The sequence below is a fragment of the Physella acuta genome, unplaced genomic scaffold, assembly GCF_028476545.2.
Source record: "Physella acuta isolate Inbredline_101_S28 unplaced genomic scaffold, ASM2847654v3 ptg000079l, whole genome shotgun sequence".
In the NCBI taxonomy this organism is placed as follows: Eukaryota; Metazoa; Mollusca; class Gastropoda; family Physidae; genus Physella; species Physella acuta.
Genome location: NW_026731599.1, coordinates 2742886 through 2759819, shown reverse-complemented (window position 1 = coordinate 2759819; position 16934 = coordinate 2742886). Strand labels below are relative to the sequence as shown.

The 16934-nt window shown below is 42.0% G+C and overlaps 2 protein-coding genes across 7 annotated transcripts in view; both read left to right on the top strand.

The window, feature by feature from the left end:
• Positions 1-771: 771 nt before the first annotated feature.
• On the top strand, positions 772-2869 carry LOC131954609 (uncharacterized). The gene is made up of 2 exons (XM_059318387.1): positions 772-898; positions 1795-2869. Exon 2 carries the CDS (start codon positions 1870-1872, stop codon positions 2638-2640), a length of 771 nt encoding a protein of 256 aa, XP_059174370.1. The 5' UTR covers positions 772-898; positions 1795-1869; the 3' UTR covers positions 2641-2869.
• A 1522-nt stretch (positions 2870-4391) lies between these two features.
• LOC131955886 (golgin subfamily A member 4) overlaps positions 4392-16934 on the top strand; it is a 53218-nt gene continuing 40675 nt past the window's right edge. For all 6 annotated transcript variants that reach the window (XR_009388911.1, XR_009388914.1, XR_009388913.1 and 3 more), the window contains exons 1-7: positions 4392-4677; positions 6742-6806; positions 7267-7363; positions 14759-14946; positions 16123-16233; positions 16449-16619; positions 16734-16856. Coding sequence is in view for 2 of the 6 variants with exons in the window: in XM_059320200.1 (XP_059176183.1) it covers positions 6759-6806; positions 7267-7363; positions 14759-14946; positions 16123-16233; positions 16449-16619; positions 16734-16856 (738 nt within the window). In the remaining 4 variants the exon portion in view is untranslated. The remainder of the gene's footprint in view (positions 4678-6741; positions 6807-7266; positions 7364-14758; positions 14947-16122; positions 16234-16448; positions 16620-16733; positions 16857-16934) is intronic.

Genomic DNA, 16934 nt, shown 5'->3' with positions numbered 1-16934 from the left:
CTAAGCTCAGGGCGTCACGAGGGGGTGGTGTTGCTGGGGGGGGGGGGGGCGGACTACACCCGGGTGACACCATTTGGGGGTGACACCAAGGCAAAAATAGTAAAATATATAGAGAAAGATGATAATTCCATATAATTAAATGATTACAGTGAGCTAAATAGTCTTTTAAGAGCAGTTGACAGATCCCGACAAAGGTGGAGAGGGGGCGGGGTGACACCATGACGTAAACCTGCTGATGAAAGAGAAAACACGCTACATCCAGCTGTATTTATAACCGGCTATAGATAAAAATTGTTAGTATTATCTGAGCACAGTTTAAAGCAATCACCGTGGGGGAGTGGGAGTCACATCAACTAAACGTTGCAAAATATCCCCGAGGAAAACGGTTTGGTTGAGAATCGTAATAACTTAAGTGTTAATCAATGTATGGTGTAGGATGGGGGGGGGGGGGGTGGTAATAAAAATTAAATACATCCAGAAAAAAATGTGAATACATATACACATGCGTATTCACATACTTACAAGTGTATATGAAATATATACATATATATATATATATATATATATATATATATATATATATATATATATATATATATATATATATATATATATATATATATATATATATCTTACGGGGGGGGGGTATGACACCAATAGATGCCGCACTGGGTGACACCCGACCTCGCTACGCCACTGCCTAAGCCCAATGCAACCAATGCGCCAGATTCCTTCGCACCATATTGTGGTGCGGTCTGACATCCCCGCGGTACTACCAGTGGGAGGCTTCTGATGAACGGCTCGCTTCACTTGTCTTCCCTTTATCGTGCCTGGCCGTTGGATTCAGATGGATTGTGATAATTTCTGATGGCAGTTACAGGTCAACCACCCTACCCAGGTATGCAATCGGTGCATTCAATACAAGTGAGCCTGGTAGACACAGCGAGAACCGTATCAAAGGATTTGCTTTACAAATTGAAGGATTATCCTAGTAAAAACAACAACAACAAACAAAACAACAAAACAACGGCTAGATTAGAGATCTAGAGATCTATGTGATTTTTTAGAATTAGAATCTAGATCTAGAATCTAGCTACACCATATCTCGATCGATTTCCTGTTTCCCATCTACATAGAAATAACAGCTACTCTCTACCTACATGATCAGTGACAAGTGTTTCTTCCAGACTTTTTCAACCGGGGGGGGGGGGGGGACTTGAAATTTTCTGGGGTGGGGAGGCGGACTAAAATTTTCGGGGGGCCGGACACTGTTAAAAGTATATATGATGCCTGGAAGAAACTCTGGTGACATCAACCACACCGAACGAATCATTAAGTCATCCAAACAATACAATATTTTAAGCTTTGTTAGATCACTATATAAGGGTTGCTCTAGGGCAGGGGTCTCCAAACTTTTCAGTCCGAGGGCCGCATTAACTATCAAATTTCAGTTCGGGGGCCAGTTTCTTCAAGGCATGTCTTTGATTTTTTCTGGGCAAAGTTCCTCAGCTATCACCAACAAACGATTTTCCCTTGTACAAAAAGATCTCCGCGGGCCGGATGAGAGGACTTCGCGGGCCGCATCCGGCCCGCGGGCCGTAGTTTGGAGACCCCTGCTCTAGGGCATAGAACTGTCATGGATGTAGAGCTCTCCTAATTAATAATCGGTACTTGTGATCAAAATCACGAATACATATAAATAAGACAGAGAGAGAAAGTGGGTGATAAAGATAAGATAAATAAAAAGAACTTGACTTTAACACACGCTTCATCTGAGATTGTTAACCTTTGCAGGAGACTTACAACGGATGAACCTAGGAGAATTTGATCTCCCAACTGTTCCAGCCTAGGGTTTACATCGCTGGAAGAATGGGGGTCACTGGAGACAGGCCTAACGAGCGAGCAGTCAGCAAGGTCTATAGAACGGCTCCCGACACAGAGGCCAGTCTAGGAAACCGGAACACGAACGCCCGTACACCGACCACTAGCTCCACCACTAGCAGAAGTGACATGAATCAAACCAACAGGAGCTCCGAAGATTCTTCTCAGACAACAGACACGACGTCGTCTGCTGACGACGACCAAGGCAGACTAGCCGAGGAGAAGCCACCGTCCAACCCCGAGCTGGCGGAGGACAGCGTGCTCCTGCCCGTGCAGGCCTACATCTCACAGCAGGAAGAGTTCAGGCGCTGGATGGGCCACGCTGACGCCGGAAGTCGAGCCCCGTCGTCAGCATCTGCAACCCTTCCCAGCTATTTACACGGCGACAGTGATGATTCATTTGTCCAGGAGACTCGTCATAAGAAAAAAAAGAAAAAGAAAAGGTCCGACATCTCCGTGCATGAGAGGCGGGTGTTGTACCGGCCATCCAAGTTCCTGACTTACGTCGTGCCCAGCGAGTACGTCTCCATAGCGCCCACCTCCTGCCTACCTGCATACCCCCACAACGCCCTGCCTTTCCCGTGGGGTGTTCGATTACCCCTTCCCAAGTCGCAGCGCAACTCGCCCGACCTACCAGTGTGTTCCCCCCTGCCTCTGGTCCCACAGGAAAACATTATGGCCTTTTCTTACCAGCACTCGTCCCGTCACTACCAGATCTGTGCAGACAGTAAGGCCAACCAGGAACTCGAGTGGCTCTGATGGACCTGCAACCCAAGCCTTGCCACAAGACAACCCCCCCCCCCCCCATAGACATATTCCGTTCGTCACCAATTCAAATCACGTGACTTGTGCCTACAACTCACCAACTTTAACAAAACTATTTATGTCCAGTTCCATGACCATCACGTAGACAGCCGAGAGCTATTCAACTATTCTCACCCCGTAGTTTTACAGTGGATCTTGTTAGATTAAATTCACAAAATACGATGTGAAAGATGATTCTGTTGTGTTGTATGTCTGCTTATGGAAACACACAAGCACACACACACGCACATACACACAATATACCTATACGAGCCGACCCGCGGCGTATCATACGCCGCTATTTAGTTGTTTTATTTTCTACTTTTCAGTAATTCATAATTTGTGAATTCGACAGTACCAATGCTGCCACTGAAAATATTTGCTTTAAAACACTAACCCCCCCCCTTTCCCCTAACCCCGACCCTACACTCCCCCCCCCCCCCCCCCGTGAAAGCAGCCTCCTCTTAGTTACCTCCTGTAAGTTTAAAATCGTTTCAAACTAAATTATCTGCCCCTAATAGCCGTCACTAAACCCAGCTCTACGATTTGTAAACATTTAATTTAGCGTGACCACAACTCACCAGACAATGTGGGGGTGGGGTGGGGGTGGTAGTGATAGTGATAGAGAGAAAGAGAGGGGACTGTAAGGAGGCGCTTGCAGCTTGTTTTCTAACGGCTCCCAGAAGAGAATTATATATATAGATATTCTTATATAACAATAAGTTTAGAATGGCTATAGAAACTAAATTTTTTTTTTATAAAACTGATCGCTTTTTGAGAAAATACAGAGGTAAAAGGTTCTTAGAATATACTGCTTTAAAAATATGATATAAAAATTATCAAATTCTATTTTTTTGTGTGTTGAGAAATCAGAAATCCCAATGTATGAAACTTAGTCTACCTTCCATAAACGGTCAGAGTTTATTGGTATTTGATATTTTAGAAACAGGAAAAAAGTACCACTCCCGGATATCAGAGTATAATTAAAAATTTAAAGTGGCCTAACTATAAGATCTTATACTTATATAGGAAATCTCATCTAAATGAATCAGTGCTCAAATTATTGTGTTTCATAGAAATAATGTACCACTTCTGGTTACCGAAGGTCGTTCTAAAGTTGAAAGAAACCTGTTCGTCCATCTAACATCGGCTTTTGAGAAACCGTTCATCACTGTAAAGAGCGTAAAAGTTGGTAGTACACGACAAATATGATATAGATCTAGATCTAGAGGCCTATGTGAAATTTTGTCCTCAGAACTGAAACGTTACTTAAGTTAGTGTTCGAAGACAACATTGCAAAAAGTTTTTCCGACGGATACTCTAAAATAAAATGTTTAGATTTTGATAAATCTTGATTTAGATGTCTTGAATGATTACTCGGAAATTATACGGTATACAGAAAGTTAGGAGGTGTGAAACGCCAAAAATCGGATTTGAATTTTGTGCAATACTTTCTCTATACTCTGTTTACGAGGAAGTAAAAAAGGAAAATAATACATAAAAACGTTTTAATAACAAGCTTTTATGTAATAATGCACTAAAAGGGAGAAAACAAAGGATTTTCTTTAAATAAATAAATACACTACTATTTAAATAACTGTAAAGAAAAGTGTGGATATCTTCTAAATATTGGTAAAGGTATCCAATCCTAATATTTAAACGTCCGTGTGCGAAAAGCCCGTTTCGATCTATGACGACAGAAATGACGAGGAAGCAACTTAAATAAAAGCTTGTAATATGGTATATTATAAAAAATCGTTTAAACAACGTGCTATTGTAGAATCTATAACCAAAATTTTAAAATAGTAATTTTTAATATCGAGTGATGAAAGTCGATTCCTGTCCACCTTTTTTCCCAATCATAGTTTGCCTTAGATATGCCAACTCCGGAATTGTTTACAAAGATGGTGGTCACTCACTTCTGCTTAGATATTTAATATTTATTATAGGCCTATTTGGAAAGAAGTTTTATGAGGGAGCACTAACTATCAGGTAGTACAGTTACCGGCATTAAATAATTCGAATTGTATAGGCCCTATTATAATTTAGATTAAACATCGGTGTTAAAAATAGCCTAATGCAAATTTAACAATTATTTTTGTCCTGGTGGACCAGGGCCTGACAGCCCTCACGGCAGGTGGATTCAATCTCTAAAATTCTAAGTAATTAAATTATTAAATCTAGCTAGATCTACATCTAGATTTACATCTAATCTAGAATCACTAAGTTCTTAATTAATAGTACTAATATAATTAGGCCTAAATTCAAATAGTCTAGAGTAGATTATTGTGTATAGACTCAAGTATAGAGTGTAGAGTGTGTAGACTATACATACACTCTACACTTCTACACTGTAGAGTGTAGAATCTACACTAGCTAAAATGGAGTAAAACTCCATTTTAGCGTATTTTATTCCCCGCTTCACGTTCTTCTAGTTGAGCGCATTTTATTAAAAGCACAACCGAAACACACAAAACGTTAGGAAAACACTAGATCTACTTATTTTTTTATGAATGTGATTATTAATTAGAAAAGGTAAAATAAACATAAAAAAGCATTAGAACTGTTCCAATTAAATATTGTTTGATCGTCAGCGGGAAAAAACTCCTTACACTGTCGCGGGTTCACTGTGAGTTCACATTGACTTTCATTATCAGCATACGTCATAGCTTGGGCAATAGCTGTTTGAAATTGTGTTGGCCTCAGTTTTGGGGTCATTGTAAGTTCATAACTGTTTATCTATAAATAGTATCATGCCTGGGAGATACTTGTAACAATACAAACTTAACTGCCTTGCAATTGTGATTTACCTTTACGTACTTCACCCATTGCCATGAAAATTCTAACTGACACACGAACATAGCACATTCAATATTCTAAATTTGTTTTTTTCTCAAGTTTTGACAAAAGTAAATTATCCAAATCTAAAACATTAAAATTAATTTTGATTCATTTGTTAAAACAAAAATACAATACAAATAAATAAATCATGTTTTCCTAATGTTTTGGTGTGTTTCGGTTATTATAATATAATACGCTCAACTGGACGTAAACAAGAAGCAGAGAATAAAATACTCTAAAATGGAGCTTTACCCTACACGACTATACTGTCTACTTGTCTAGTCTACCCACTCATGCATGGTCTACTACTAGTAGACTCTACTAGTAGACCATGACTATAATTTAAAACGTTAGTTTAAAAAAGTGTGATACAATGTGGATAAGAAGTAGATCTAGTATTATAGTCGTTCACTAAACTGAATCAGGCGCATCAGGGTGCTTCTTGCTCTGGGCTATCCTCGGACTTTCTTTAAACTCCACAGCAATGCGTGAGGACGGGCACACTAGTTTCTAAATCGCGTCATCACGCACTGCATTTAAAAAAGTATGTAATGGCCACTTTGATGCCATTGGGTGAGATTGAGTAGACTCCAGATCTACATTCTATATTGTGTACATTTGTGGTAAAGTGCTAAATTAAAATGTGAAACTACCTGCAGAAATACAGGTAAATGAGGGACAATTAGTGAGGCAATTTTGGTTTTAAGTTTGTGATTTTATGCTTTATTTTGGTACATAATAAACAATTTAAAAAGTGTAATGTAAAATTTATATTTTAAAACATGAATATTGAAAAAATATTCAAGTTCCAAACAAAGTCACGCTTATGACTATCTGCTGTAGTCAACAGGAGAAACATCATAGTCCTTCTACTGAGCTTAAGGTGAAAACCAAATTTTATTTATCAGGCCTGCTGAACATTAACATAAATCTTTAAATTTCATTATATTTATGTAAAATAATATAAGATCTAACAATGAATTAAATCATTATAGAAATAGTTGGGTCAATCAGTGAGGTAAAAATTGATTCATTGAGTCTGGATCATACTGTGGCATTTCTTCTCTTCATCTTGTGGATATGAACACTTGAAACCCTTTCCGCAATGTCATCTGGCTGAATGATTATATTTAGAACTGCTTGCTGGATGAAACCTTTTTTTTCTATTGTTTTTATTTCCATGTTTCTTATATGAATGTTTTGTTCTGTTATTAGCCTCAGTCTTCACAGAGATGGCTGCCATTGTAAGTCCACTGATGGATGGATCCATCCCTGGGAAAGTAAGTTGACATTTTGTTAAGTACATATTTTGTGGATAGTTAGAATGTTTCTTGTCCACAAGTGGCCGGCTTGTTATGGAGGGTCATTAAGTGTCATAGAGGTGACCAAGTGTCAGTAGTCTTGTCACCAAGTTTCAAGGGTATATATATATATATATATATATATATATATATATATATATATATATATATATATATATATATATATATATATATATATATATATGTATATATATATGTATATATATGTATATATATATATATATGTATATATATATATATATATATATATATGTATATATATATGTATATATATGTATATATATATATATATGTATATATATATATATATATATATATATATATATATATATATATATATATATATATATATATATATATATATATATATATATATATATGTATATTTATATGTATTTATATGATTCCATGTCTTCAGGAATTAATGGAAGGTCAGATGAAAAAATTAAATTTTGAAAACTCTGCTCTCTTGATGGAAAACAAGATGATAAAAAATAAATACAGCCGTGCTTCTGGTGAGTCTGGATAATTTTTAAACTGTAGCGCTGTATAGTTGAGCAGTTTCTGTATGCTGTTGACATTCCTGTCATCTTCAACACTGTGTGCTGCAGCAAGTTTGTGAGTTGTACCACTATACTGATACATGTTCCAGCTAGAGTGACTGTACCACTGTGTTGATACATGTTCCAGCTAGAGTGGCTGTACCTCTGTGTTGATACATGTTTATGTTCCAGCTAGAGTGACTGTACCACTGTGTTGATACATGTTCCAGCTAGAGTGGCTGTACCTCTGTGTTGATACATGTTCCAGCTAGAGTGGCTGTACCTCTGTGTTGATACATGTTCCAGCTAGAGTGACTGTACCACTGTGTTGATACATGTTCCAGCTAGAGTGGCTGTACCTCTGTGTTGATACATGTTCCAGCTAAAGTGACTGTACCACTGTGTTGTTACATGTTCCAGCTAGAGTGACTGTACCACTGTGTTGATACATGTTCCAGCTAGAGTGGCTGTACCACTGTGTTGATACATGTTCCAGCTAGAGTGGCTGTACTACTGTGTTGATACATGTTCCAGCTAGAGTGGCTGTACCACTGTGTTGATACATGTTTATGTTCCAGCTAGAGTGACTGTACCACTGTGTTGATACATGTTTATGTTCCAGCTAGAGTGGCTGTACCACTGTGTTGATACATGTTTATGTTCCAGCTAGAGTGGCTGTACCACTGTGTTGTTACATGTTCCAGCTAGAGTGGCTGTACCACTGTGTTGATACATGTTTATGTTCCAGCTAGAGTGGCTGTACCTCTGTGTTGATACATGTTCCAGCTAGAGTGGCTGTACCTCTGTGTTGATACATGTTCCAGCTAGAGTGGCTGTACCACTGTGTTGATACATGTTTATGTTCCAGCTAGAGTGGCTGTACCACTGTGTTGATACATGTTCCAGCTAGAGTGACTGTACTACTGTGTTGATACATGTTCCAGCTAGAGTGGCTGTACCTCTGTGTTGATACATGTTTATGTTCCAGCTAGAGTGACTGTACCACTGTGTTGATACATGGTTATGTTCCAGCTAGAGTGACTGTACCTCTGTGTTGATACATGTTCCAGCTAGAGTGGCTGTACCACTGTGTTGATACATGTTTATGTTCCAGCTAGAGTGACTGTACCACTGTGTTGATACATGTTCCAGCTAGAGTGGCTGTACCTCTGTGTTGATACATGTTCCAGCTAGAGTGGCTGTACCTCTGTGTTGATACATGTTTATGTTCCAGCTAGAGTGGCTGTACCTCTGTGTTGATACATGTTCCAGCTAGAGTGGCTGTACCACTGTGTTGATACATGTTTATGTTCCAGCTAGAGTGACTGTACCACTGTGTTGATACATGTTTATGTTCCAGCTAGAGTGACTGTACCACTGTGTTGATTACATGTTCCAGCTAGAGCGACTGTACCACTGTGTTGATACATGTTCCAGCTAGAGTGGCTGTACCTCTGTGTTGATACATGTTTATGTTCCAGCTAGAGTGGCTGTACCTCTGTGTTGATACATGTTCCAGCTAGAGTGACTGTACCACTGTGTTGATACATGTTTATGTTCCAGCTAGAGTGGCTGTACCACTGTGTTGATACATGTTTATGTTCCAGCTAGAGTGACTGTACCACTGTGTTGATACATGTTCCAGCTAGAGTGACTGTACCACTGTGTTGATACATGTTTATGTTCCAGCTAGAGTGGCTGTACCACTGTGTTGATACATGTTTATGTTCCAGCTAGAGTGACTGTACCACTGTGTTGATACATGTTCCAGCTAGAGTGGCTGTACCACTGTGTTGATACATGTTCCAGCTAGAGTGGCTGTACCTCTGTGTTGATACATGTTCCAGCTAGAGTGACTGTACCACTGTGTTGATACATGTTCCAGCTAGAGTGGCTGTACCACTGTGTTGATACATGTTCCAGCTAGAGTGGCTGTACCTCTGTGTTGATACATGTTCCAGCTAGAGTGGCTGTACCTCTGTGTTGATACATGTTCCAGCTAGAGTGACTGTACCACTGTGTTGATACATGTTCCAGCTAGAGTGACTGTACCACTGTGTTGATACATGTTCCAGCTAGAGTGACTGTACCACTGTGTTGATACATGTTCCAGCTAGAGTGGCTGTACCTCTGTGTTGATACATGTTCCAGCTAGAGTGGCTGTACCTCTGTGTTGATACATGTTCCAGCTAGAGTGACTGTACCACTGTGTTGATACATGTTCCAGCTAGAGTGGCTGTACCTCTGTGTTGATACATGTTCCAGCTAGAGTGGCTGTACCTCTGTGTTGATACATGTTCCAGCTAGAGTGGCTGTACCTCTGTGTTGATACATGTTCCAGCTAGAGTGACTGTACCACTGTGTTGATACATGTTCCAGCTAGAGTGACTGTACCACTGTGTTGATACATGTTTATGTTCCAGCTAGAGTGGCTGTACCTCTGTGTTGATACATGTTCCAGCTAGAGTGACTGTACCACTGTGTTGATACATGTTTATGTTCCAGCTAGAGTGACTGTACCACTGTGTTGATACATGTTCCAGCTAGAGTGGCTGTACCACTGTGTTGATACATGTTCCAGCTAGAGTGGCTGTACCACTGTGTTGATACATGTTCCAGCTAGAGTGACTGTACCACTGTGTTGATACATGTTTATGTTGCAGCTAGAGTGACTGTACCACTGTGTTGATACATGTTCCAGCTAGAGTGGCTGTACCTCTGTGTTGATACATGTTCCAGCTAGAGTGGCTGTACCTCTGTGTTGATACATGTTCCAGCTAGAGTGACTGTACCACTGTGTTGATACATGTTCCAGCTAGAGTGACTGTACCACTGTGTTGATACATGTTTATGTTCCAGCTAGAGTGACTGTACCACTGTGTTGATACATGTTCCAGCTAGAGTGGCTGTACCTCTGTGTTGATACATGTTCCAGCTAGAGTGACTGTACCACTGTGTTGATACATGTTCCAGCTAGAGTGACTGTACCTCTGTGTTGATACATGTTCCAGCTAGAGTGACTGTACCTCTGTGTTGATACATGTTCCAGCTAGAGTGGCTGTACCTCTGTGTTGATACATGTTCCAGCTAAAGTGACTGTACCACTGTGTTGATACATGGTTATGTTCCAGCTAGAGTGACTGTACCACTGTGTTGATACATGTTCCAGCTAGAGTGGCTGTACCTCTGTGTTGATACATGTTTATGTTCCAGCTAGAGTGACTGTACCACTGTGTTGATACATGTTCCAGCTAGAGTGGCTGTACCACTGTGTTGATACATGTTCCAGCTAGAGTGGCTGTACCACTGTGTTGATACATGTTCCAGCTAGAGTGGCTGTACCACTGTGTTGATACATGTTCCAGCTAGAGTGGCTGTACCTCTGTGTTGATACATGTTCCAGCTAGAGTGGCTGTACCACTGTGTTGATACATGTATATGTTCCAGCTAGAGTGGCTGTACCTCTGTGTTGATACATGTTCCAGCTAGAGTGGCTGTACCTCTGTGTTGATACATGTTCCAGCTAGAGTGACTGTACCACTGTGTTGATACATGTTCCAGCTAGAGTGACTGTACCACTGTGTTGTTACATGTTCCAGCTAGAGTGACTGTACTACTGTGTTGATACATGTTTATGTTCCAGCTAGAGTGACTGTACCACTGTGTTGATACATGTTTATGTTCCAGCTAGAGTGGCTGTACCACTGTGTTGATACATGTTTATGTTCCAGCTAGAGTGACTGTACCACTGTGTTGATACATGTTCCAGCTAGAGTGGCTGTACCTCTGTGTTGATACATGTTCCAGCTAGAGCGACTGTACCACTGTGTTGATACATGTTCCAGCTAGAGTGACTGTACCTCTGTGTTGATACATGTTCCAGCTAGAGTGGCTGTACCTCTGTGTTGATACATGTTCCAGCTAAAGTGACTGTACCACTGTGTTGATACATGTTTATGTTCCAGCTAGAGTGGCTGTACCTCTGTGTTGATACATGTTCCAGCTAGAGTGGCTGTACCTCTGTGTTGATACATGTTTATGTTCCAGCTAGAGTGACTGTACCACTGTGTTGATACATGTTCCAGCTAGAGTGACTGTACCACTGTGTTGATACATGTTCCAGCTAGAGTGACTGTACCACTGTGTTGATACATGTTCCAGCTAGAGTGACTGTACCACTGTGTTGTTACATGTTCCAGCTAGAGTGACTGTACTACTGTGTTGATACATGTTTATGTTCCAGCTAGAGTGACTGTACCACTGTGTTGATACATGTTTATGTTCCAGCTAGAGTGGCTGTACCACTGTGTTGATACATGTTTATGTTCCAGCTAGAGTGACTGTACCACTGTGTTGATACATGTTCCAGCTAGAGTGGCTGTACCTCTGTGTTGATACATGTTTATGTTCCAGCTAGAGTGACTGTACCACTGTGTTGATACATGTTTATGTTGCAGCTAGAGTGGCTGTACCTCTGTGTTGATACATGTTCCAGCTAGAGTGGCTGTACCTCTGTGTTGATACATGTTCCAGCTAGAGTGGCTGTACCTCTGTGTTGATACATGTTCCAGCTAGAGTGGCTGTACCACTGTGTTGATACATGTTTATGTTCCAGCTAGAGTGGCTGTACCTCTGTGTTGATACATGTTCCAGCTAGAGTGACTGTACCACTGTGTTGATACATGTTCCAGCTAGAGTGACTGTACCACTGTGTTGATACATGTTCCAGCTAGAGTGGCTGTACCACTGTGTTGATACATGTTCCAGCTAGAGTGGCTGTACCTCTGTGTTGATACATGTTCCAGCTAGAGTGGCTGTACCACTGTGTTGATACATGTTCCAGCTAGAGTGACTGTACCACTGTGTTGATACATGTTCCAGCTAGAGTGGCTGTACCACTGTGTTGATACATGTTTATGTTCCAGCTAGAGTGGCTGTACCTCTGTGTTGATACATGTTCCAGCTAGAGTGGCTGTACCACTGTGTTGATACATGTTCCAGCTAGAGTGGCTGTACCTCTGTGTTGATACATGTTCCAGCTAGAGTGGCTGTACCTCTGTGTTGATACATGTTCCAGCTAGAGTGGCTGTACCACTGTGTTGATACATGTTCCAGCTAGAGTGACTGTACCACTGTGTTGTTACATGTTTATGTTCCAGCTAGAGTGGCTGTACCACTGTGTTGATACATGTTCCAGCTAGAGTGGCTGTACCACTGTGTTGATACATGTTTATGTTCCAGCTAGAGTGGCTGTACCTCTGTGTTGATACATGTTCCAGCTAGAGTGGCTGTACCTCTGTGTTGATACATGTTCCAGCTAGAGTGGCTGTACCTCTGTGTTGATACATGTTCCAGCTAGAGTGGCTGTACCTCTGTGTTGATACATGTTCCAGCTAGAGTGGCTGTACCACTGTGTTGATACATGTTCCAGCTAGAGTGACTGTACCACTGTGTTGATACATGTTCCAGCTAGAGTGACTGTACCACTGTGTTGATACATGTTCCAGCTAGAGTGACTGTACCACTGTGTTGATACATGTTCCAGCTAGAGTGGCTGTACCTCTGTGTTGATACATGTTCCAGCTAGAGTGGCTGTACCACTGTGTTGATACATGTTTATGTTCCAGCTAGAGTGGCTGTACCTCTGTGTTGATACATGTTCCAGCTAGAGTGACTGTACCACTGTGTAGACACATGTTCCAGCTAGAGTGACTGTACCACTGTGTAGACACATGTTCCAGCTAGAGTGACTGTACCACTGTGTCGATACATGTTTATGTTCCAGCTAGAGTGACTGTACCACTGTGTTGATACATGTTCCAGCTAGAGTGACTGTACCACTGTGTTGATACATGTTCCAGCTAGAGTGACTGTACCACTGTGTTGATACATGTTTATGTTCCAGCTAGAGTGACTGTACCACTGTGTTGATACATGTTTATGTTCCAGCTAGAGTGACTCTACCACTGTGTTGATACATGTTTATGTTCCAGCTAGAGTGACTGTACCACTGTGTTGATACATGTTCCAGCTAGAGTGGCTGTACCTCTGTGTTGATACATGTTCCAGCTAGAGTGGCTGTACCTCTGTGTTGATACATGTTCCAGCTAGAGTGGCTGTACCTCTGTGTTGATACATGTTCCAGCTAGAGTGGCTGTACCACTGTGTTGATACATGTTCCAGCTAGAGTGGCTGTACCTCTGTGTTGATACATGTTCCAGCTAGAGTGGCTGTACCTCTGTGTTGATACATGTTTATGTTGCAGCTAGAGTGGCTGTACCTCTGTGTTGATACATGTTCCAGCTAGAGTGGCTGTACCACTGTGTTGATTACATGTTCCAGCTAGAGTGACTGTACCACTGTGTCGATACATGTTCCAGCTAGAGTGACTGTACCACTGTGTTGATACATGTTCCAGCTAGAGTGGCTGTACCACTGTGTTGATACATGTTCCAGCTAGAGTGGCTGTACCTCTGTGTTGATACATGTTCCAGCTAGAGTGGCTGTACCTCTGTGTTGATACATGTTCCAGCTAGAGTGGCTGTACCTCTGTGTTGATACATGTTCCAGCTAGAGTGACTGTACCACTGTGTCGATACATGTTCCAGCTAGAGTGACTGTACCACTGTGTTGATACATGTTCCAGCTAGAGTGACTGTACCACTGTGTTGATTACATGTTCCAGCTAGAGTGACTGTACCACTGTGTCGATACATGTTCCAGCTAGAGTGACTGTACCACTGTGTTGATACATGTTCCAGCTAGAGTGACTGTACCACTGTGTTGATTACATGTTCCAGCTAGAGTGACTGTACCACTGTGTTGATACATGTTCCAGCTAGAGTGACTGTACCACTGTGTTGATACATGTTGCAGCTAGAGTGACTGTACCACTGTGTTGATACATGTTTATGTTCCAGCTAGAGTGACTCTACCACTGTGTTGATACATGTTTATGTTCCAGCTAGAGTGACTGTACCACTGTGTTGATACATGTTTATGTTCCAGCTAGAGTGGCTGTACCACTGTGTTGATACATTTTCCAGCTAGAGTGACTGTACCACTGTGTTGATACATGTTTATGTTCCAGCTAGAGTGACTGTACCACTGTGTAGACACATGTTCCAGCTAGAGTGACTGTACCACTGTGTTGATACATGTTCCAGCTAGAGTGGCTGTACCACTGTGTTGATACATGTTCCAGCTAGAGTGGCTGTACCTCTGTGTAGACACATGTTCCAGCTAGAGTGACTGTACCACTGTGTTGATACATGTTTATGTTCCAGCTAGAGTGACTGTACCACTGTGTAGACACATGTTCCAGCTAGAGTGACTGTACCACTGTGTTGATACATGTTTATGTTCCAGCTAGAGTGACTGTACTTGAAAAGCAACTTGAGCAAGCCATGTCAGAGGTCAGTGACCTTCAAAGTGAGAGGGACAGGGTGTCCTCCCATGTGGAGGAGGTGGTCAGGGCTCAGACAGCCAGGGAGGTGGAGCACTACCAGATGAAGGCAGCTGCCTCAGCCAAGGAGATCTTGCTCCTCAAGTCTGAAGTAAAAAACCTTTTTTTACAGCTAGATAACATTAAACATGTGAGCCCATGACCTAACCTGTGTCAAACATGTGAGCCCATGACCTAACCTGTGTTAAACATGGAGCCCATGACCTAACCTGTGTTAAACATGTGAGTCCATGACCTAACCTGTGTTAAACATGGAGCCCATGACCTAACCTGTGTTAAACATGTGAGCCCATGACCTAACCTGTGTTAAACATGTGAGCCCATGACCTAACCTAAACATGTGAGCCCATGACCTAACCTGTGTTAAACTTGTGAGCCTATGACCTAACCTAAACATGTGAGCCCATGACCTAACCTGTGTTAAACATGTGAGCCCATGACCTAACCTAAACATGTGAGCCCATGACCTAACCTGTGTTAAACATGTGAGCCCGTGACCTAACCTGTGTTAAACATGTGAGCCTATGACCTAACCTGTGTTAAACATGGAGCCCATGACCTAACCTAAACATGGAGCCCATGACCTAACCTGTGTTAAACTTGTGAGCCTATGACCTAACCTAAACATGTGAGCCCATGACCTAACCTGTGTTAAACATGTGAGCCCATGACCTAACCTGTGTTAAACATGGAGCCCATGACCTAACCTGTGTCAAACATGTGAGCCCATGACCTAACCTGTGTTAAACATGGAGCCCATGACCTAACCTGTGTTAAACATGTGAGTCCATGACCTAACCTGTGTTAAACATGGAGCCCATGACCTAACCTGTGTTAAACATGTGAGCCCATGACCTAACCTGTGTTAAACATGTGAGCCCATGACCTAACCTAAACATGTGAGCCCATGACCTAACCTGTGTTAAACTTGTGAGCCTATGACCTAACCTAAACATGTGAGCCCATGACCTAACCTGTGTTAAACATGTGAGCCCATGACCTAACCTAAACATGTGAGCCCATGACCTAACCTGTGTTAAACATGTGAGCCCGTGACCTAACCTGTGTTAAACATGTGAGCCTATGACCTAACCTGTGTTAAACATGGAGCCCATGACCTAACCTAAACATGGAGCCCATGACCTAACCTGTGTTAAACATGTGAGCCCATGACCTAACCTGTGTTAAACATGGAGCCCATGACCTAACCTAAACATGTGAGCCAGTGACCTAACCTGTGTGACCTAAGACCTGACTTTGCCCCCAGCTGAAGCAACTGGAGGATGAGCTGTGTAGTGTGAGGACAGAGACTTGGAAGGTGAGCACTGACAGGAGCAGGCTGCACCAGGCTCACACCCAGGAGAGGGAGCTCTTACAGGTAGGTGTAGGCTACTGCTAGAGATGATGTTAATATTGTAGAAACAAGTAGCTTATGTGAAGCACCTGTTTTCTGCTATAGAAGATGTTAATATTGTAGAAACAAGTAGCAAATGTGAAGCCCCTGTTTTCTGCTATAGAAGATGTTACTATTGTAGAAACAAGTAGCAGATGTGAAGCGCCTGTTTTCTGCTATAGAAGATGTTACTATTGTAGAAACAAGTAGCAGATGTGAAGCACCTGCTTGAAGAAAGTGAGAGAGCTGTAGAGCTGGAGTCTAGCAGGAGCCGTGAACTAGCAGGGCAGGTCCAGCAGCTGGCACAGACTCTAGAGACTCTACAGAGGGAGCTGGGTGGTGGCAGTGAGGGTAATGTGGCGGAGAAACAGGTGGGCTAATCTCATGTCATGTTTTTGTCAAGGTGTCAGTGTGTGTGTGTCATGTGTGTGTGTCATGCGTGTGTGTGACACTGTGACAGTACAATGTGTACCACAACATTCCAGATTGCAGCTTTACAAATGCGGCTGCAGATCACAGAGGAACGTCTGGCCCAAGAGAGGTCAGACCGTGCTGGCAATGTCTCACACATAGAGGAGAGGCTGTTGTCAGAGAATGCCAAGCTACAGGTACAGAGCTTTTAGTCATTGCAGGAAAGTGTTTGATGGCTGGCTGACCTGTTTGTCTCAGTTGCTGGCTGACCTTGA

Bases quoted from the DNA above. Each gene is read 5' to 3' on its own strand.
- LOC131954609 (XM_059318387.1), top strand. From the start codon at position 1,870: ATGGGGGTCACTGGAGACAGGCCTAACGAGCGAGCAGTCAGCAAGGTC.